Below are 23,120 nucleotides of genomic sequence, written 5' to 3'. Positions count from 1 at the left end.
AAAAATATTCTTCGAAGATTGCTTGACAGATTTTCAATGATTTTTCATGTTTGGTAAATATAAAGTTAGATTTGCAGTTTTCTTTGGTTATACACTTTGGATTTGGTAAAAGCGATATTTATATTTCTGGCGACATAAAATATAAAACGAGTAACTGAGGTAGTGAATCGTAGAAGTTATTGTTAGCAATTAAAACCATTTTTTTCTTGATAATTCTTTTCTGGGTGCCTTTGACTAAACGATTGTATTTGACCCAATAGGAAAGCACAGGTTACATGGAGGAATTCATTGGTATCAAATCACTTTATGATTACTTCTGGTGATTCCCATTACTGAACAACTGTTTGCATTATCAAGTATTCATCCTACCAATTTTCACCCTGTCCCATCCTTGAAAACTGATGGCGCAAAACACTGTAAAAAGGAGTTTAGGGATTTGTAGACCGGCGGTATGGGAAATACAAGGAGTAACAGCCATCGTCATATTGTAATAGCAATCATTGAAAAAGTAGTAGGAGTAACACAGCAAGGGCAGTAATTTTCACTTTCAGTGATTGTCCTAGTGACCCATATTACGCCACGCACCCTGCCCTACCGCTCGACCCTTCCTCTTCCACGTTTTCCCCCGGGGATGAACGAAGAACTGCCCCTGTTTGGGATTGAACTCGAATTTTACCCCCTTGCCTCTTGTCCTCATCCCCATGAGATACGACCCGCCGACGGCAATGTTCAAATTTTGTGATGTAGAAGTATTTGAATGGGTGAAAGAGAGAGAGAGAGAGAGAGAGAGAGAAAGAGAGAGCGAATATATCTTAGAAAGATGACAAAGATGATGAAGAAATTAAAAAGACGAAAATGAAAATAGTCATTTTTGCAGTGCTCAACAACAACAGTCGTCATCAGCACAACAACACCATCAAGCAGCGGCAGCCTATCAGTGTCAACTTTGCCCAAAAAGCTTCTCGTCCGCAAGGTGACCAAATGAGAGTCATTCACTCATTTATTTATCATTCATATTTTCTTTGTTAAATTCACACATAAACACTTACTAAATTCCAGTTTAACTTCAAATGAGCTATTTAATGTTCAGATACTTTTCACCACTTACCTAATATAACCTCTCTGATCTCTGTAAAATTTAATGATAATTCCGCATATTTCAAATATTTATGAAGATGTTCAATTACCCTCACTAGCAGTTTTCCCTTAATATGATTTTTCTTGTGAATATGAAGTGTCCATGTTTCAGTTGGCACTTTTTTTTTTCCATTTTTGTAAAAGTTGCACCCTCAAGTAGTACATGACGTCTTTTGCTAATTATGCACTGCATATTGGCTATCAGCAAGTTTGACCTTTTGGAAGAGAAATGAAATAATTCTGTTGAATACAGGTCTGTTTGTCAGTTTGAAATACCAGGCAATAATCAACAATGAAAAAAAAGTTCCTTTCATTTCATAAATTCTTAGGAAAGTTTGCAAATGTTTGAAGTGGACCGAAGTAGAAATTTGAAATAACTTCGCTAACTTACCCCAACTTCACAACTTATATAACACTACCCATATGATGCCATCTGCTGCATTGCAGCAGTGTATCGTATCACCTAATTTTAAATATCTCTTCATATTGATGTAGGAAATGATAAGAACTTTTGAGGAAGTTAGAAAGATTCCGAAATTTTTATGTCTAGTTCATCAAATCCACCGATCAATAATATTTCCGAAAAGCTTAAATGATTACTGTATTCCCTGGATAGCATTATTATATCCAGGATTTATTATGATATAATATATCATTTGACGATCTGTCGCTTTTAAGCCATTTATACAATACGGTGATCTTTGATTCTTGTTACGTAATGGTTATTATAGTACTTAGACTTGCTTTATTGGCTCAGTTGATTCTCCGGATAATAATTGTTTAAGACAAATCAATCGATCAAGGGTATTCCGCTAACACTGTATATCTGTTAACATTGTACATTTGTTGGATGTGAACATCATTATTGATTGATCAGACTTAATTAACTTGAAAATTTTTTATTTTAAATAATAGCACTAAATTTGACTGACTTCGTTCTCTTCAATTAACATAAAAAGTCATCAGCTTTTATTATGAATAATTCTATTTGACAAATTTCTAAATTTCCAAACATGGCTAATTAATTCATTTAGCGGTCTCAAGCAACACAGTCATATTCACTGCAGTTCGAAACCATTCCGGTGTCACGTTTGTGATAAAGCTTACACGCAATTTTCTAATCTTTGTCGTCACAAACGAATACATCTGGTCAGCCTTTCCTAAACATCAAATTTAAAATTTTTTAAAAATGAAATAATTTTTCAAATCTGACGAAAATACTTTTCTAGCAATATTTTTTCTTCACAGAATTTCCAAACAGAACTCCAGGTGTAATTTGCGCAAAAGTATGGTTAAAATGATAAGCTTGTTATTTCTGCCTTCCAAACAGAAATTTCTCCTTGAAAAATTACAGCTACTGAATTTCAACTGTATCATTTGCACACTGCTGGTCATTAGGCTATCTTTTTGCATGAAACAAAAACTGACCGCAATAGTATTAGAAACAAACTAATAGCAAGAAGCATAATGGGATAAATGTGTAAGTAAACTAATGTTATGGAAGAAAACTGTATCTGAGTTAGCTTAAAGCATAGAAAGCTATTGGACATTTTTATATTGCATATTGTAGAATTGGATAAAAAAAGTATATTTTGGATAGAAAAGGAAATTCAAATTCAAATTCTAAAATTTTCAATAAAATTATACAGAATTTTATGGCATATATTACAGATATTTCAAATTCTACAAATATTGCAACTTTTACTCTCAGAAAATTTTACTTCATTTATCAATCGTAACATAAAGATTTCCTGCACGACGAGAGTTTTCCTTTCTTGAAGGACACAAAGTTCGCAATTAAGGAAGTTCACAATTAAGAAGGAGATAAGAAAAAGATCAAAGGAGAATATGCTTTCAGGAAGGATGGCAATGTCAATACTGTAGTGCTTCGTTAGCTAATCAATCAGCTCTCATCAGGCATAGATCCATATGCGAGCCACAGATGACCGCACTTAGCGCATTCTATAAGCCTATTGGTAAGTTTCGTTCAGCCAAGTAGTAATGCTTTTGACGGATCGTTTGAACTTCACGAAATCCAAAAGGCGTACTGCAAATACCCTTTGGTTTCTTTACAAGATTAATGCTTTTCAAGTCTTCTTTAACTTTATTTGTGAATTTCAGAAAATTTCTGGCTATTTCTGTCTTCTTTCCATTTGCGGTAATTTAGGTGATTTACAATAGAAAGCTGTTGAGATAGGTAGTGAGAACAGGTTTTCCGGATATAATAAGTATGAATAATTGGGAAAAGAGTTCATCAAATTATGAACCATCTCTTTCTTTTCATTTCATTCACAACTGTAGTGTAATCTCTTCGTCTTCTTTATCTTCCACCGTTTTCGTCAACTTCCTCTTTTCTTATCTTTTACATTCTTCTCAGCTCTTCTTGCCCTTTGCTCTTATCAAATCTCTTTGTTTCTCTTCACATTTCAATATTAATTCTCATCATGTATCCAAATATTCTTGATTTCGTCTTACTGACGCAATGAATACCTTTGTAAACTTTCCTTGATAGCAACAGTTCTTCCGAAGGAAAAGTACGTAAAGATCTCAGCAAGAAAGAAGTCAAAAATATCGAGGACGACACCACATACTTTCTAAGCTTCTCATTCTAATTTACCTTCTAACAGATAGCCTTTACTAATCGCTGTCAAAGAAACAAACATATAGCAGTGATAGAAACAAAAAAAGCACAGAGAACACCTGCCTGAGATAAAACTTCTCTCAGTCTTATGATTCCCCATAACTCAGAATGGTAAGTATGAGTTAAGAAGTCTTATAGCTCTCATTTTATCAGTGAAAGATTAAACATTCAAGTCATTTTAACAGCGACGCAGCCTCCATTGCTCACAGTACCATCTCATTATTGGTCTCGATTGTTACAAATTGCATCCACTCAACAAGAACAACAACAACAACAGCAACAAGAACAACAAGAACAAGAACAACAACAACAACAACATTATCATCAACATCATTCTCAAGCAGTACCAAGTTCAGTTCCTTCAATTGCCAATGCCCTATTTCCATGGAAGGATGATTATCATACTATCAACGGCTCTGATGGCGAAAGTTCTCCTGAAAGCAGGTCCGATTGTTTTATTCAACTCTGGTCGACTGATTTTCTTTTAAATTAATTTCATTTCAGTTCCATTTGTAGAAGCTGTAATTTGCAGTTATTGACAGTCATAGTATAGTTTAGGTATTGATGGCAACTTGTTTTTAGCTTGACCCAAGAGAACGAGTCAATAAAACTATGGCAGTTGAACTTGGGACAATTTTGACATCAAGTTCTCCCAACTTTTAGACAATCAAATTCCACATACATTTCAGTGAACAACCATCGGATCCATCGCCGACTGAACAAAATACAGTCCACATGGTTCAAGTGATGATGGCTCGCTGGGTGATTTTGAATTAACTCCTCTGGATCTATCTATGAAAGCATCTGGAGCTCGAACAGCACTACCAGCGGTAACGATGCTAAGCACAACACCGCAAATTGATGGTAAAGTTGCGGTGACGGAACGATCAAACGATGAAAAAGACGAGAAAAACGTAGAAAATGAAAGTGATGAAGTATTTGCAGGATCAGCAAGCCAGAAAGACGGCTCAGGAACAGAGCATGAGAATATGATCGCATCCACGGAATCAGCAATACTACCCAAGAATCTTGGCAAATTGGATCTAACCCCAGCAGTAAATCCCTTTTCCTCCACTGCTTTCATGCAGATGCTTCGTCGCCCGTTCACCTACCCGGTTGTTCCCGCACCTACAACAGCTACGGCAGCTAACCGTTTGAATCCCTATACACATTCTTCACATCATTCAACACCATCAGCTCCTTTACTCTCCAAAACTGCACGTGATCGATATACATGCAAATTCTGTGCCAAAGTTTTCCCACGCAGTGCAAATTTGACACGACATCTTCGAACACACACCGGTGAACAGCCTTACAAGGTAAAAACCTCACCGATTATAGTTCATACTTTAAAATTGCTTATGTTACAACGCAACTTTACTAACAACATCATCATTGCTGACGCAGAATGAGTAGGAAGATGTTCCGGTTTGCTGGATCATGAAGGCTAGGTTGAGTTGCAGCTGCAGTTATTCCACCAAACTATTTCTCAAATAATTCTTAAATCCGAAAAAGGAATTCAAGTTGCAGTCCATTTTCTATCACACTACATCTCGTTCATTGTAATGTTGAGCTTTTCATGAATTTTACAATCAGAATCGAAAAGCTATAAATCGCTTTGATTTCTCGACAAAAACTTGCATGAAAGAAGCTGCTAGAATTATGTCAATAATTGTGAAATTATTCCCAACTTTAGTAATTGCTTTGTAAATTTTCTGAAAATTCGAAAAGTTGACAATGCTCATTTTGTGAAATTTCCGCAAAAAGTAATTCCACTATTTTAAGAGTGTGTAGTATCTAGCCAGCACCAAAGTAATGAATAACTGTTTATCTGTTCAAATGAAGGAAATGATGATGAATGAATCTGCGGATGACATTCATCCGGGATTCTTAATGGTTACACTGTTCCATCAAAGGATTCAGTAACAGCAATAGCGGGAGTGATAATCTGAACATGTTTTCATTGACATTCATTTCTAAACTCGGCCTTCCTGCAGGCATCGGTGGACCTTCAGTTTTTCCACTCATTTAATTTCGAGAGTCGTATTTCTTATCAATCAGTCATCATCAGCTGCAGTGGAAGGACGGTGTAAAAGTGAAAGTGTTGCGCTGGAATCTTTAGCATAACAGGCGGGGTCAACTAAACCCGTGCTCTCTTCTCTTTTCTTACTATTTAAAAACTGGTTTTGTGGCAATGTCCGCTGGCGTAATCGGCGTTTTCCGTTTTCCCACGAGGCGATAAATGAAATCAGATCGAGGCTGATCTACGTTAAAAGTCGCTAACATCGTCATCAATGTGAATCGAACTATGAAAATTCCATATTATTGGCGTAATTTATTGAGTGCATATAATGTGCACTTATTCAAAAACTATTTGGCATCAACTCTTCCAACCTCTTACATTTGAACTGTCCTTATTTGATTGTGGTTGGGATGTCCTATCACTCCTTAACAGATTATGCCAGAAAAAACCTGTAGCTCAATTTCCCATGAAACAATGAGATCTATTTTTTCTCAAAGCTTCACTGGTGGAGATGAATCTATGTATAGTTCAAATATCATGAAAATAACTGAAATATACGCGCTGCAAATTTATTTTTCCGCATGCATTCCCTAGACTAACAATTTCTCGATTAATTACACGGAGACACCAAGTGGAGAAAGTTCCACTAGAAAATTGAAAACAAATCAAATCATCCAGCTTATTAAGTCAGACAACCAAAATTATTATGTTACCTTCGTTTGTACGGCTGTTGCCAAGCGACTATACCTTTCTCTAAAAGTCAATTTATTCAAAAACTTCAATATTACCGTCATTTTTTTTAGTGTCAGTACTGCGATCGATCATTTTCAATCAGCTCAAATCTTCAGCGACATGTTCGTAACATACATAACAAGGAGAAACCATTCAGGTAATGATAATAAGTGTCAAGCTTGTCATTACTACGAGCAAAATATTTGAATTCCTTGTTTGTCATTTAGGGAGATAGTATTCCCTAATGATGGTGATACGTATAGTTCAGATGTCAAGAAGGTAGCTCATTTTTACCACTACATTGTTGATTACAACTGCTCTAAACTATCTATTACTTCATCATCTATTTCTATCACTCTCTATCATAATGATTGAGATTTATTATTTATTATCACACCACTACATTATTTCTTTTGGCTAGTAATCTTTGAAAATGTGCGATCGCAGTGAGGAAGAAGCGTAAGAAATTTATTGTCCCTTCTTTGATTTGAGCATCATTATTCAAAATATTTTCGTTGTTAATCATCTTTGCAAGGCTTCCTTGCAAGATCACCAACTACAGATCACCATCAGCAGCATCATTCGCTATTATCGTTTACACATTTCATGTTCACTGTTAATGACTTCAATTTAATAGCTTAATAATTTATTGCAGATGTGACCGCTGCGACCGCTGTTTCGGGCAGCAAACTAATCTAGATCGCCATACTAAAAAGCATGAATCAAGTGGTGCCCTGACGATTGCTGCCGCTGCTGGAGCTCTAGCAGTTCGTCGAGAACCACTGACCGCACCAATGAGAACAGCTGCCGTTGCATTACCATTTTCGGCTCAAAGCCTTTTTTCGCAACTAACACCATCCGCCCAACCTATTTTCTAAAAATATTCTGTAAAGTTTTCAAAAGTTCTCAAGAATAACCATATGTATTCGGGAAAGTCTATAATTTATCACCTGAAATTCGAGACAGACCCCTTCATTGTGCATCAAATCTTACTCTTATCAGACTTGATCTGATCTAACTGATCGGAGAAACTCGGCACTTACTACATTGTTCTTGCGTAATATATTTCGATTCACTCTTGTTTACGTTGAATTGAAACAACAGAACCAACGAATGGCACTTCCCTGTATAGAGATTTTTTGTTGTTTTTTTTGAAGACGTTCATTTAATTTATCAAAATTTTTTAATATACATATAACATATACGTTCAGTCTTTCGATGATCAAAAAAGGGAAACCGGATTACATGTGCTGTATTCATGTTTAATTGATAATAAACAGCACGGTACTTCTGCACATATTTCAGGTCAAGGAAAATACACCTTTTGCCACTGCATGCAAACGATCACTAATGTGACAAATACTGAGATTTCGATGAAAATTATGTTAACTATGTAAAAATTTCACTGCACTAATATAAATAAGCAACACAAACTTTGCGATATATGCAGTGATAGAATAAGTGAAATCTAGCGGACTTTCTCGAGACTGTTTGTCAGTTCCCACTATCCTAAAGCATCACAGACTGCGATACAGCAAATTCTATGCATCGATTTCATTAGTCAGTCACAAGATCACCCCGTGAACCGACATTTAATTTTTCCTTTACATTACTCCAACCTCCAATATATTACATATATTACTCCAACCCTACTCCAACCTCAGTCACTACCTTCCGTTCGGGCGAGAAACGCTTTCTTACGAATCACGAAAGAGATGGAAAATGTAGAGGTAATTCCTTCAAAGTTTTTCCTCAAAAAATAGTTCAAACTTTTCAGCTTAATCAGAATTCGCATAGGCAACATTTTCCCATGGTCACCAATTTCAGATGATAAGTTATTTTCTACGGTCTCAATTTGTAAGACCGTAGAAATAACTTATCACCTGGAATTTGATGAAACGCAGGAGTGCATTTTTCATTCATTCATGGTATCGCTATATCACTGGTATCGCTTTATCCTAACTTGTATATATTTTAAAGTTTTAACAAAACGAGGGTGCTTTTTAAACCGTTACATAAATGCAAAGCTGCATCAATTCGAACGTTATTTATCTCCGCCGACTGCCCACTGATTGATGGAATTGTGTGGAAACTTTCTGAACAATGCATTGAATGGATCTTAAATGCTTCGATACAGAAACTGAGAATAAACTACAAAGAAAAAGGGACAAAGAATAAAACCGAACAAAAAACACCTGGAAGCATAAAATTCCCACATTACTTCTTTGGAAACTTTTATGTTAAAAAGAAATATTTTTTATTGTTTATGTATTATGTACAGAAAAGAGGATAACACTAGCAACGCGGAATGATAATAACAATTTGGAATTACATAGCTAATTCAAGCAAGCCGCAGTAAACTGCTGAAGTCACTTATTGAAGAAATATGAAGAAAAAGTGACCTAAAAAATGCAAATTTCGATAGTTCCGCTAGTCTCAGAGGAACGCAAGGCCCCTTCTGCTCACATTATCCAAAATCGGTGACACCAATTTCCAGACATTTTCGGATATTACTTCAATCGGCAAGGAGGCATCCACTACCTTAAAATGAACACTATCTTAAATTGGATAGCTGATACAAATTCCAAGAATTTTTTAGAAAGTTCCCTGGAAAAGCAAGAAAATTCCCGGATTTAATATTTCGCACTCTACTCCGCAGCATTTTCACTTTATTCAAAATTGCTCATTTAACTTACTTTCCACAGATCCCTATCCTCAGCGGCCAACTTTTCCATGATGTCATTCACCTTTCCTTGGAAACTGCCAGAATCAAAGCGTTCATCACCAAATCCACTTCTTTTCTGCGCTTCCTCGAATGAAAGATTGAAGTATATAACACAGTCAGGTTTTAACTCACCCATATCAGCCAGTTTTGCCCACTCCATTGTTACGTTGTCAGCTCCTTAACCACAATAAACAACATGATCATAGAGAAAGTATAAAACTTCTCTAGGAAACCAATTTATTCGATTAATACTTCGAATTAGGTCAGACATCCTGAATGCTACATAAGTCTTAAGAAGTCAGAGTAAAAATAAAAATAGTGAGAATACCTTTTGCAAGAGTATAGGCAATGCCTGAATAGGCGTAGCGGTCAACGACCAAATGTGTTCCCTTCAGCAATTCTTTCACCATCAAGGGCATAAGTGCTTGCCGATTTGCTGCGAATACTAGATGCGCTTCTTTGGGCTCCATTTCAACCTCCTTTTTCAAATAACGATCAATAAACTTGCCTAAGTCGCTTGAGCGATCTAAAATGAAATCATTTATTTCGTTATTACCGCCAGTATGACCAAAAAGAACTATGGAATTCGCATGGAAGCCTTACCAGATGTGAAACGGCTTTATATCAGCAAGTCTTACGAATAAAGAAGAATCAATAACCAGGAAATGAAATCAAATCTACATTGCCGCCCGTAGCTTTGATACGTTCCACCAATTTTCTGGATTGCAGACTTTTGCCAACTCTGTCGCATCCTTCAAATACGATAAACGCACCACGCACCCGTGATCCCATTTCGTATAATTCCTAAAATATTAATCACTTATATTACTCTTATCACTGCAACTACTAATGTAAACGGAATACGACATTCATTGATAAGCAAAATTATTATCTTGGAAAATAAGTGGAACATTACCTATTTCAATAGAGTGCATATAAACATTAGCAGTACCGAGTAATGCTTACAGGAAGCAAATTGGGAATATAAAGCCTCATTCTCCAGTTAAGAAAGTAGTTAACGTGTCTTTAACGTGGCACTGACGTCTAGAATTTCTAGTAAGCCTACCAATAAAACCAGGATTCCTGTCGATAAAATCAGGGTAAATTGACCACCAAAACGAGCTCATCTTCTGTTTTTCGGAAATGCAGAAATACAGTACACCAAAAAGATCTCTGTTTAATATTCATTAAGATAATGCTCTCCTTTGCCTGCAGTGAATATCATCAGCCCGAACAACGAAATCTGTTTGCAAATATTAGAGATTAGAAGCAAAATAATTTTATACAGCGGTAATCACATTTAGAAAAAAATAAAACAGTTTCAAAAGGCTATGGACAATAAAGGTTATAAAAATGGGAATTACGAAGCCTGAAACTCTGAAAATGAACTTCTGTACGCAAACTAGGCAAATTTATTGTGAAAGCAGCAAATTTATTGTGAAAGCAGCAAATCAAGTACTTTACCAGATATATTCAAGGGATATTCAGCACAATAAATAATATAACTAGAACTATAAAACAAAATCTTAATGAAGAAAACAATTCAGAAAAAAAGATCAGAAATCTATCTTTTGCATCACCAGTGATATTTAGCGGCAGAAGCCGGAATTTCTTCATAGAAAAGTATTATTCCCAGAAGATAAGCAAAAAGAACGAAACGTACGAAAAGTCGCGGCTGAAAAGCAAAACAAATATACAGTCCCATTTCCAGCAAATATTGAACAATAATTAAACAGATCGTTTTCATAAAAAGAACAGAATTTTTATGTCGGTGGGCAAAAACACTGTTATTTAAAGTCCATACCAAACAGTTAATCCTACTCATTAATTTCCTTCAGTGGATATTTAATCCTTCACTATAAGTTAATCATGTTTATCAATCTGTTTTAATCAGATATTCGGTATTCCTGCAACTCCAGTAGTCATTGGGAAGAACTAAACACGCATCCTTCCGTAACTGGAGGGCAATAAAATCCACTGCAGGAATACTATATATAAAGAGAGAGAGAGAAAAGAGCTGATATATATATATATATATCCTCGAAATACCAGTAAAACTATTTATATCCCAAAATGACTAGAAAAGCAAAATCCAACCAAATTAATAAGATAGTGGTCGAAATAGTAGTGTTCGAATCTGTAAAAACTTTTCACAGCAGCATTTGCAATACCTCCAATGGACTTGTCACGACGTGAAAACCATGATGGCAGATCGCATAATTTCACATCCATCAATTTTATATCTTCTAAAACGCAATTCAGACTAATATATTTTGATATTCCGATAATACTTCCGTTTCATTAAGAAATTCTTACCATACTACCAAGGCAGATTTTTTTCGAAATGCATCATAAGTATACGGCAAATCAAAAGAATGCCTTAGAAGTACACTTATATCCAAAAAGAGTAACCGTACTTTTAATCCCATAATATCTCCACGGACAGTATGGACCATGAACGCGAGGATTATACCCCTTATCTTGTACGCCAATCTCGAAGCGATTAATCACACGATTGTACAAGTATACCCATACACGTTCCCAGAGACGACAGTAGGGCCGATAAATGTATACATCCCAATACAAATCGTTGCTGATTTTCGTGCCAGGCGGTAATGGTGGAACGAATGGCCGGAAATATTTCGTTACAGGGATTTTCGTTGCCATCGAACTTGAAAAAAGTGAAGATTAAGTTATGCAACTTTATAAAAACTTAGACGGGAATTCCAAATGACCTCTATATTTAATACCATCCAATGAATTCACCGAATCCTCAATCTCTACCTAATCCTTACATTTCTAGAAAAATGCAAACGTAATTGGTGCTCTATGATTGTGTGGAACAATAAAGTAAATAATAACTACTACATCTCAGAAATATCTCAATGATCATTGAGACAATGTCACAACCAAACGCTGTTCCGTCTCTTCGACCAGCTAAGTCACAAAAAAGTAAGCTGCCGATACCTTGCTTGACAGCCTAACTCCAAATCCCCAAAGCAAAAACTGCAAAACGACACAATGAAATCCAGTCCCCAAACTCCAACTCCACCAAAAACGAGGCAGCAGAACAAAATCAGTGGAAAACTGCCACCCAATCAATTGAACTCTGAACCAGTTGGTAGATATACACAAACTGCCAATACTGCGCTGTCGGACCCATGCATTTGTTGCAGCACACATTGCGAATTAAAAGCAACAATTTATCAACAAAGAAATGATGAACTGAATTCTTTTTTATAACACAGAATAAAACCAGAAAAAGAGAAAAGTAATATCAGCTATATGATTAAAATAAACCAGCAAACAAACACAAAGTAGACTGGGAGAGAGTAAAAAGATGCCATCATAAGGCTATGTTTTAATAATTAGAACTGAACCTGAAAAGTAACAGTCTTCAAAATTAAGCTTGTCAGAAAATAATCGAGATCACAAGAGATCCGATTATAAACAAAATATGGCTATCCTCGAAGTACTTCCAGTGTCCCATTCAATGCATTTAACCAAGCACTGCAAAGCTCCTTCGTGTCCGCGGATAACAACACACTGAAAACATAAGAAATATTCTCCTGCCTGCGAACGTCGCTGCCAGTTCACTCTTCTAAGTGAAGCTCCCTCTTAGCTATGCTTTGGCAATCTAAGTAACTTGACATGCAAACCGTTTCTTCTCTATAAGAGAGGGTGACGTTGAAACCAGAAGATCGACGGTGAAAGCATTCGGACGTGAACAGATTTCGTGCGGTGCATGGCTGATTTCTTTGTCCGTACATTTCGAAAGATCCATGCATGCAAGAGCTGGCTGAAATGCATTTCATGCAACAAAAACATTTTCAAAATCTTACAACATTGCTGTTGAGTGCTAAGTTATATAGAGAGAAACCTTTTCAGAAGCTTCATCGTCTGGATATTTCCAAAATTGTACTACACCACAACGTAGAACAGCCCAGTACCTAGCCCATGACCCCAATCCAGCTATTATTTGATACATAGTCTGAAATACAAATCACATACTTGATCCATTAAAAACGGCTTAACGCAAACGGAAGTCCGAAAAACTTGATCCCTATGGTTCTCACTAACTTGTGATCTATTAACTTACCAAGAATCCTCGGAAATCAATTTCAATAGTAGGAGGAAGTGTCGTGCAGCGAGAATCAATCTCAACTGTTCCCTCCAGTGGATAAACCGCCCCATCCAAATAGAACTTTTGCATACCAATCGTGTCCCTATTCAAGCAAATATGTCCACAGCATGTGAATTCGGAGAAGTCCACAACTGATTCATTACCACACGTTTTCTTAGCTAAAAATTAAAATCCGTAATACCAAAAGAATAAGCAAAACTGAAAGAGGTTTAAAATGAATTTGATAATATGCAACCAACATGGACTCAACAACGACTTCGCTTTATTCTTCAACATGCTGCATGAATAGTCATCCGACCGACGATTTTCACTGACTTTCTAAAAATTATTTCCTGACATAATCAATAATATGTGATTCCGGTAACAGAATGGGTAAAGAGGTAAAGGTTTAATGTTCCGAACTTTAAAACCCAGTGACAAAGGTGCACTGTCAAGCGAAGTTCAGAAAATAAGAACTGTTACAACTGCAGGCATTATTGCAAAACAAGATTATATTCAAATGTATCATCAAAAAATATCGAAAATGTTCCAGATTCAAAAAGTTGAACAAGAGAGAAACTGTTCCCTAAGTTATGTTTCTTTTTTTTTCAACGAGAAATGGTAGCAGCAAAGGTTCTAGAGAACTGCAAATATTACAAACAAATAAAAATTGTTACCAAAGCGTAAATCTCCAGTAGCACTGTAAAATCGACCGGTAGATTTGTGAAACGAATCTGATCAGAAAAATGAACTTTGCTGACACGCAAAGCTCGCGTGTCCATTAAAGTAACTGTTTGCGTAGCTTCTACTTGTTCATCAGTTTTCAGAAGGATAACGAAAGCATATGAAACGTCTAGATAAAGGTAATTTGTTCATATCAAGGAAATCCAGTGTAGAATGTTAAGGGTAAGAGTAAGGAATAGTAATAAATAATCATCCTAGTAAGATGAGTACTCTATTAATTATAAAAACAGTGGAAATCTCTTCATAAAAAATATCGGCACAAACCCTCATCAATGTTACGAACGCAAAAGTTGCGATTGAGATAAACGTTAATTGATGTAAGGTCAATAGCTCCACGCATACGTTTCGCTAGTGGAGGAACCGGTTCCTTTACAAGCCGACGTGTTTTCAAACGTTGCATTTCATTTCGCAATGCCAGAAGCCGTTCACGTGCCAGTAACAAACTACGCTGAGCGCTTAACTGTAATTATATCAGAAAATATTTGTACAAAATTCTCGTTCTAAAATATTTTTTGTTCCATTTTTTAGATTTGCTCAAAAATTTCTATGAAACAAAAGATGTAAAACATTTAATAATTTACTTCAAGAACTATTTAGCAGATAAAAATAAGCGTCTCTCATCTACAAGATGACAAACTAACCTCTACAAGAGTCCCATTAAAACTGCTGTTCTTCTTACAATGAGTTAATGCCAATGATGCCTGTGCAATTTGACCCTCCTGGATCATTATTTCTTGTTTCACTGTCTGCAATCCATACTCCATTTACAAAGGCTTAACAAGAGCGACCTTTCACAATAAATAAATGAAAAAACCTAAACAGGCAATACAATTACAACTCAGGAAATTTCGACTATTTCATCAAATTAAAAATGTGCTCCAGCTAGAACTGCTCCGACATCAATAACATGCGAACGATTAGGACTCAGGTAAACGAATCTACTTTTGTTAGGATTCAAATCAAATCCAAAACTACACCACCACTACCTGTAGCTCAATATCTGATTGTTGTAATTGAACGATTTCATGTGCTGTCGAAGCCGTTATTGAGGAAATACCACTTCGATTAAGCGCATAACTTGCAGAAGTGTGCAAACGACTATTACCTGCTGGTGAACCATTAAGAGGAGTGGAGGTAGCCATTGGATCCGTTGTAACCATTTGACCTCCAAGTTTAGCATTTTTCATCTACAATGGTCTTCGGTTCTACAGCTTATAAGTGTTTTTATTATTGTCGAGACACATACACTTATGATTATCACTACACCATATATGTTGGCAATCACCGGCAGGTGCATTAGGAAACACCATCAATCGTATGAGCCAAAATCATCAGACCGAGAAATAAATCTTTTATTTATAAATATCACATCCGCGGAAATCATAATACAATTTCAAATTTGCAGGACAAACTGAACTGTCCAAAAAATGGAGACTCAATAGCCCCTAATTTAAATTTCTGAAAAAAACCACTTTCGAGGAAGTTTCCAAATACCAAAATAAACTTACGACCGAATTTTTGTGTTCATAAGTTGTCAATAGTTCGCCAGCAGATGGGGGTGACGAATAAATAGCTGGAGAAAAACAAACAGGAATGTCACCATTTCGTGATTTATGGTGTTCTCTTTCCAAATCCCGGTACAGTGAAATCTGGATAAACTTTTGTAAACGCCATAAGCAATCAATACAGAAATAATAAAAAGGAATAAAGTAATGAAAGGTTTATAAATATCGCCAGAATATACAATAATTATAATAACACGTTTAATATTCTACATTTTTGAATATACAATCTAAACAAATGTAGTTGTCATAAAAATATGCCACTAACCGAATAGCTAGCTTTTGCAGGTGACGATGGTTTACCCAGAGATTCCTGTGAACACTGTTGACCAGGAGTTGCTAGTGACTGAGTCTAAAATATATTTGATCAAGATTTAATTTGATTATGAATTAATTGTGAGACGAACGATCAATCAAACCTTGTTGACGAAAGCAAATGCTTTTTCTACTTCAGCAACATGATCCTCAACTTCGTTATCAAGTCTTTCCCCACAAGTATCTGCAACAATATAAACACTATAATTTGTAGAAAAATGATATCAATGAATTTGGACAATAGCTAAAGAATAAAAGCGAATAGCAAAGATTGCATACGTTTTTGAGAACGGTCAGTAACAACATCCATGTGGTAGCTTGGTTTTACTTCAGGACTGTAATTCATTTGGCGAACCTGAGTTTGCATAGCATAAGAGGAGTCCCGACTGAGCATCTGCAATAGATCTTGCAATCAGTATAGTGGATTTGAGAAACTCATATAACAAGAAATCATTTATACATGTTTTTGAATAATCTATTCGGCGTTATGAATCCGCAATAAAATTACTCTGAGTATTGATTCAAACATCAAAACTTCATAATTTGGATTCAATAGGGGATAAAAGTAGCCATATAAGTGAGAAGAGGTGTGCCTATTTTTATCAACTGCTGATTTACGTCACATCCTTTTTCAGTATTTAGTGGCAGAGGTGACAACAGTAAAACATGGCATTTTTCTTCATTTATTCATTCAGATATCTACCAGAATGAGTAAATCTTTCTACCTCATTCGTCCCCCTGTTATACCTACTGTCGTAACGTTTCAGACTGGTTATTCCCTGAAAAATAATTTTTAAATAGCAAACGAGAATTCGAATTTCCCAACATTTTTATTGCGACGACATTAGAAAAGCCACACTTTTACGTGCATGTTAGACAAAAATAATGAATGAAAAATAACCTTGCGCAATCCTAATTCGTACTGTTGCTGATCCCAAATATTAGCGCAGCTCGTACTATCGTACAGTAAATTGTGCGAGGGACTTGCACGACCCGAGGATCCATTCCATTCATTTGATTGCCGTGAAAGTGACCTTCCAATACTACATACATTGTAGTTCGAATCAACAGCGTATTGAACATCCTGAATACTGCTGTAACTGGTAATACCCGGCACTGATTGTAACGTGCTCGTAACGTACTGTGAGTATCGTTTCTGATTCTTTGGTTTTCGTGGTGTATCAGTTTGAAATGCTCGCGCTGAATTCTGACATCTACTTGAGTCCGATGCGGATTCAAACCTAAAAATATCTGAGCAAAAAACAACAAAGAAAATTAACACAACAAAGAAACCAGAGAAATAAAATCCAACCGATTCACAATGCTGCGTACGCTGCGTGTTTCAACAACACACTTGTCCCTTGCAAGTCTTTCAAACCCATTTCTTTTGCATGGGATTGTGAGATCTAAATGAGTTCCATAGCTCCCCGAGTTTGTAGCCAGAGTAGACCGTTGTTGTAAGATTAAATCATCTAAAACATTGAACTCTTTTTCAGCAAGAAAATAAAAAGGATCAAATTACTTCCTTATATAAAGAAATGAATAGAATTGAGTTTGTAAAAAGTAATAGGTGAAACAAACCTCGAAAAAGTCCCTTCATATTAACTTCAGTCTCTCGATGATAGGTTTTATTAACAATGTTCGGCGGAACTGATTTACCTCGTCGTTTCAAATGATCCATCTCTCGCAACATTTCTACACTTGCTGCATCACTCATCGTTTCAAACAATGATGCCAGTTTACGTGTTTTACCTCTTGGCAAATGGTCGCTGTAAGTAAGAACCAGTATGCGACTCCCAATTACAAATGTTATTTAGTAATCAAAATTTAGTAATCAAAATCACTGCTGAAATATCAAGAATAAAAACAAGAATTCTTGTACGGAATTGCTTCTTTATATATTCTTTATTTATATATCCTTTATATAATTCGTCGTTACAAAATACTGGTACTAATAAGACTTGTTTATGCTTTCTCGCCAAAAAGATGATCTGTTCCTGACTATACAGCATACCGAATTGTTGAGCGGCCATCGCTGACCGATTTTTGTGTTGTTTTCTTATAACTATTTCCGCGGCAATATTCGTTCAGATTTTCCTTCAGTTGTTGATCTACAGATACACACTGCTGGTTCGCACCTACTATTGCCTTTTTATCCATCTGAAACAACTATAAAATTTCCCAGCTCCTGCAGATTATTTTCTTCTAATCAATAGTTGTTAGTGGATTCGAAAACCATCTGATAAAACTGCGTGTTTCACGATCAAACAAAAGTACAACTGAAGCATTCTACAACCAGAAAACCATGATATTTGTGGCAATACGGAATGGTATCATAAACTTGTCAAATTCATGACAACATTCCTTATTACGTACATTGTGTCACTAATGTATGGAAAGCAATTCACTTAAACAGCTAAAATCAATGATCTCTAGGCAATAGAAATGAATAACTTAGATGAAAGCAACCTCCGGTTCAACTGACAAATATTTTGAATGACGCAATGGAGTATCACTTTTATCAATCAGATCATTTAACTCGTTGGTTCTCTGAAAAAGGAGGAAATGAATTGTGAGGTCCGGTGTTTAATAACTCATAAGAACAATGTACTGTATTTTTAAACGAAGTGAAAGGAAAACAAGAGATGTAATGTTAAACATCTAAGAAAACGAACTGTGAAACTTTGAAAATTCGAAATTCTTTGTGTTGATTTTAGACCAGCGGATGGTGTTGAATAATAAGTGTTCAGTCGTTCCTGAATGAAAGATCCATTCTGACTTCCACTGTTGTTTAAACGTCGCTGCAGCATTATGTTCAGCACAGATACTGCCCGATTTGTGTCCTAAAATAGGAAAGCAAAGAACTAAAATGAAAGCGGCAAACTCGAAAGTTTACCTCTCGCGACTGTGTCACTACAGGTTCCTTGGTTTGTGAATACTGATCTTTGCGTAGAGTAACCGCCTGCTTGTCCTCACTTTCCCCTTCGTATTTGAAATGACAGGTGCTGTTTGGAAAACACTGCATTTCTAAGTGACTTCTTGGATAAATAATAGTGTGCTGTGTGACAAAGCTGTGTTTTTTCAATTCACCTTTGGACAGTTCCTGAAGAAGTCTAATTACGATGAGAAGCTAGGAACAATGTTTGCCGAAAAAACCAGCAAAGAGTATTTGAATTTAATTGAAATATTCAAAAAAAAAAAGTGTACAGGCTTGACCAGAAAAAAGATCTTTATTCACATGAGGCAAGCAAAGTGAATGTACTAATGTACATCACTGCACATATGCTTTTTCCTCCTAAAACAGTGTTCTTACTATCTCTAAGCACCAATAACTTCCTATGCCACATTTTCCCCGACCAAATACGTAAAGTAAATCAACAGGTACAGCAAAGCATTGAAACTCCGTAAAAACAAGACGCATACAAAAACCAATGTAATTTTTATTTGGTTTTCATTATTGTCATCCTTATGATGGTTGGACACAGAACATATGCTTAGGACCTTTGTCTTTTGTGCAACATTTGTTTTGCCTTTAACATATTCTTCACTGGTAATTTGTGTCCGGTTAAAATCACATCCTGACGTGTGATCGGTATCTGGTAGCATCATATAAGGCAGTGGTGCGTCCTTCAATGTTCTCTAAATTCTTTAAAAGATAGCCAAGATAGGAACTGTTCCTTGAAAAGTTTGTTCATCAAAAAAACTGGATTACAAAAATACTGGGCCCAACCTCTTCCTCCCCCCAGTATTATTCGAACTTCAGAGCCATGAATTTCTTACCCACCTCTTTTGCAACATCACTATTTTTCGATGTCGGTATATGAGGTTTCACAGAAGGAGTAACATCACCCTAGAAAATACATCTAAATAATACATATGAGTACACTTTCAATTAAAAAAATTTTTTAAATATGTAATCACTAACCCATGGAATAGAATCATTCAAACTTTTGTTGCTATGCGCAGGTGAAAGTGTAAGGTTGGACGATCGATCAGTTAGTGATATACAATCATGTGATTCACCAAGCGGTATTTTCTGATGCTCTAATACTGTTAGCAATATTTCGGTCTGAAAAGATTTGGATAACAAACCTTAACTTTTCCAGTATAAAAAAATCTCATTTCAATAACTATTAAAAATGTAGATTCCGATTCTCAATATAAGAAACTAATTCTTAGAATATCAGCATTGAAAAAATAATATGCATTAACACTACTAACATGATAAAACTAATGTGATTGGTATAGTAGTGTAATGCTCGTAAACTAACTTGATTGTCGTGGCTACATTTCGATGACAATCTAGTACACGATGTCAACAAATCGTTTTCAGAGAGTGAAGCAACCTAAAATCAGACTAATACTTTGACTATTAATAAACACAGGATAGGGTTGAAAATCCCGAATGCACAGTTCAGAGAAAAATATCGAAATATTTTCACTTACTTTTCCAATGTCAATTGCAGTGTTCATATCCTCCGTCGTTGTGAAAATCGAAGCACGATTACAGTTTTGCTGAAAAAAAAAAAGAAGGTAATCCTGGATTTTCTATGTTTTGAGTTTTTCTCTTTAATCTACTTCTGTGCGGTGTCATAAGTTAACACATGCAGTTCCTGATTAATTCACCACTAGCTGCCCTTTTCAGTTGAGTCCGATAGGCAAAAACCGAATAAATTCGAATTCCCAATGCAAAGATCATACAACGAATCGATAATCGATAAGCTATCATTTTATTACTCAAAATTTTCAACAAACCGCAGAGAGAGAAAGGCTTCTGCATCTTGACGCAAAGAGTGAATTAACAGATACTTCACCATCTACAGCGTCAAGACAATTGTCAGAGGCTCGATATGCTTTATTGTGCAAACCCTAAAAGTAATGAAGCTAAACAACTAACAGATTTTACTGTTCAAAGCAATGTTTTCAGCAATTTTCCCCAGAACTTTTATACCTTCTGAAAACCTGTCCGTCGATAATTTTAAATATTGACATAAAAATCCATAACTCTCTTTCAAGACTTATATTTGCTTCAGAAGTCTATATTGACTGCTACGTAAAAATCTCATGTCAGTAGCAGCTTCACAATTTCAAGCATTTTCGAGGACAACGATCCAAAGAAAGTGGAAGTTTTTAGCTTACAAGCTTGCTCATAAATATTACCCTACGTCTTTGTCCCGTAAACGTGATATATTTTTCATCAAAATTCCAAGCTCTCAGTTAAATCACCGGCAATGTCATGTTTGAATTTTAATAAACATTTCTCTGGTACTTTTATTAAAAATCTTAAAAAATCTGGCTTCAAAACGAACTAAATCGCGTCCCTATGACTTCTTGTCATAGTATTCAGCTTAAATAAGTGAACTGCACACACAGTAACAAGTGTACGTTCTTGCTTTGTTTTTGGGATATCTGCAAGGAAACGAAATGAAATGCAACGACTATTAGACAGTGTATCGGAATTACTGAATCACTTCTCAACGTACTTAGATGAGCAAGCGTTTTCGAAATAAAGACAGAACTTTCTGCGATAATTCTAAACCGTTTGTTTTATCTAGTACCTCTCTCGGACGACCCAAAACTCACCCAAATTTCGAATGAAAATGGGTTGTAAAAGTGTTTTGATGGAATGATTCCCGATTAATACACCGACTCTTTCTCGCGCAAAACAGTAAACACGTAGAAATTATTTCAGTATTTCCCTTTGATAGAAAAGCCGAACTCCTTCCGTCAACATCCCTAATGGTCAGTTTGTTGTGCTTCCTTTTTATTCAAACCATTCTTCGGGCCGAAAAGAATCGCAATTACACTTTGAACTTTGCAGAATATATTTCTTGATTTAGTCTGAGTTTTCTGCATTAAGAGTCGAAAAAAGTCAAAGCAATAAAATGAATGTAAAATTTATCAATTTTGACTGGCTAACATTATTACGTAAGCTTTTCTTAAAGACATATAAGCTCTATACTTCCCATATTGCTAGTTTCATCTGCGCTTAGTTTAAATGAAAAGTTATTCGGTTTAGTAAAAACACCGGAGTTGCAACCATGCATAGAAACTTCTAATCAACTTAGATCTACTTAGTGCAAAATTTTCGAACCGCAGAATCCGTTACTTTCATACAGCACGTCAGGGTGTGAGAGAAATCAAATGACACTATCAGAGTCAGTCAAATATTCACCTCAATGCGGGAATGTTCGTTCGATACAGAAGCAAGTTTCTGTCCAAATATACTCGAAGTTCGGATAATAGTTAGGTCAGAGTTTCCCTGAAATAGGAATCATCTTGGGGCAGTAATATTCCCCTATCACAATCAGATTTACAAGGCCAAAGGAAACTAAACAATTTATTACCCTATTGTGAAGGATTTCCAGTGATGTTGCGGTGTTTCTTGACTTACCAGAATTGGAATTTTGGGATTCATCAAAGTTGAGGTGAAGCTGAAACATTAATATATATGTTAAACATTTTGAATACGTTTTTACCTAGTTAACTGGCATTTTTGCTTTGCAGTCAGATATCCATTTGACTGCAAAACTCTACCACTATGAAATGAGGCGATGGAGGATATGTTCATGTTCTCCGCCAGTGTAACCGCATTAGCAACAACCAATGGGACTGTTTTCCTCCCATATAATGTGAAAGTGATCAAGAGGACGACATACGTTTCGCAGAAGAATAAAGAACTCTAAGAAATCAGACCAAATTATCAGATGAACTCATATTTAAATAGATCATTATTTTACCAAAACAGTGTTACCGAAGACCTTCGTTTCTGATTAAAGTAAATGATTAAAATCTGCAATAATCAGATAATATTCCTCCTATCAACATCATGTTTGCTTGAATGCCCAACAAATATTACATTACAAACCTGAAAACAAGAGCCCCACGATGGATCAGCATTAGCCTCCTTCGTCTTCCAACTGTGCGATTTGCTCACATTATACAACTGTAATTTTTCACCGTAACTTCGCCTGGCACAGGAAATAGTCATTTTCACAACCTTCGGAACTTGATTTCTTAGAGGACGGAAAAGGTGCGAAAGAACTTTCGGTATCATATAAGATATCATATAATTGCAATAAATGAAGTCGAAGAGAAACCGGGTACCGGTGCAACAA

The 23,120-nt window shown here is 35.9% G+C and overlaps 5 protein-coding genes across 5 annotated transcripts; 1 reads left to right on the top strand and 4 right to left on the bottom strand.

Moving 5' to 3' along the window:
* Nucleotides 1-3,079: 3,079 nt before the first annotated feature.
* LOAG_01298 (hypothetical protein) lies at nucleotides 3,080-7,426 on the top strand (the record flags this gene model as incomplete). Its single annotated transcript, XM_003136837.2, has 5 exons — nucleotides 3,080-3,113; nucleotides 3,964-4,222; nucleotides 4,509-5,097; nucleotides 6,605-6,690; nucleotides 7,189-7,426. 5 exons carry the CDS (start codon nucleotides 3,080-3,082, stop codon nucleotides 7,409-7,411), a joined length of 1,191 nt encoding a protein of 396 aa, XP_003136885.1. The 3' UTR covers nucleotides 7,412-7,426.
* Nucleotides 7,427-8,969: 1,543 nt separating this feature from the next.
* On the bottom strand, nucleotides 8,970-10,050 carry LOAG_01297 (thymidylate kinase; the record flags this gene model as incomplete). Its single annotated transcript, XM_003136836.1, has 4 exons — nucleotides 8,970-9,074; nucleotides 9,230-9,435; nucleotides 9,587-9,784; nucleotides 9,918-10,050. The coding sequence occupies 4 exons, from the start codon at nucleotides 10,048-10,050 to the stop codon at nucleotides 8,970-8,972; spliced, it is 642 nt and encodes a 213-aa protein (XP_003136884.1).
* A 784-nt stretch (nucleotides 10,051-10,834) lies between these two features.
* Nucleotides 10,835-11,925, bottom strand: LOAG_01296 (ATP synthase subunit F; the record flags this gene model as incomplete). The annotated part of the gene is made up of 3 exons (XM_003136835.1): nucleotides 10,835-10,933; nucleotides 11,356-11,504; nucleotides 11,676-11,925. 3 exons carry the CDS (start codon nucleotides 11,923-11,925, stop codon nucleotides 10,835-10,837), a joined length of 498 nt encoding a protein of 165 aa, XP_003136883.1.
* A 794-nt stretch (nucleotides 11,926-12,719) lies between these two features.
* Nucleotides 12,720-21,240, bottom strand: LOAG_01295 (hypothetical protein; the record flags this gene model as incomplete). Its single annotated transcript, XM_003136834.1, has 28 exons — nucleotides 12,720-12,804; nucleotides 12,918-13,057; nucleotides 13,139-13,249; nucleotides 13,358-13,560; nucleotides 13,642-13,720; nucleotides 14,059-14,234; nucleotides 14,390-14,585; nucleotides 14,767-14,871; nucleotides 15,112-15,312; nucleotides 15,634-15,774; nucleotides 15,956-16,039; nucleotides 16,107-16,186; nucleotides 16,282-16,396; nucleotides 16,728-16,781; nucleotides 16,904-17,243; nucleotides 17,315-17,474; nucleotides 17,584-17,771; nucleotides 18,017-18,162; nucleotides 18,472-18,552; nucleotides 18,678-18,845; nucleotides 18,899-19,105; nucleotides 19,504-19,629; nucleotides 19,787-19,852; nucleotides 19,928-20,071; nucleotides 20,274-20,348; nucleotides 20,449-20,517; nucleotides 20,758-20,871; nucleotides 21,229-21,240. 28 exons carry the CDS (start codon nucleotides 21,238-21,240, stop codon nucleotides 12,720-12,722), a joined length of 3,666 nt encoding a protein of 1,221 aa, XP_003136882.1.
* Nucleotides 21,241-21,738: 498 nt separating this feature from the next.
* Nucleotides 21,739-22,993, bottom strand: LOAG_01294 (hypothetical protein; the record flags this gene model as incomplete). The annotated part of the gene is made up of 5 exons (XM_003136833.1): nucleotides 21,739-21,852; nucleotides 22,178-22,264; nucleotides 22,397-22,436; nucleotides 22,482-22,684; nucleotides 22,871-22,993. The coding sequence occupies 5 exons, from the start codon at nucleotides 22,991-22,993 to the stop codon at nucleotides 21,739-21,741; spliced, it is 567 nt and encodes a 188-aa protein (XP_003136881.1).
* Nucleotides 22,994-23,120: the final 127 nt, after the last annotated feature.

Source organism: Loa loa (genome assembly GCF_000183805.2).
Source record: "Loa loa unplaced genomic scaffold supercont3.10, whole genome shotgun sequence".
Lineage (NCBI taxonomy): Eukaryota > Metazoa > Nematoda > Chromadorea > Rhabditida > Onchocercidae > Loa > Loa loa.
The sequence above is the reverse complement of the archived record's forward strand: the minus strand, read 5'-3'. Positions and strand labels throughout refer to the sequence as shown.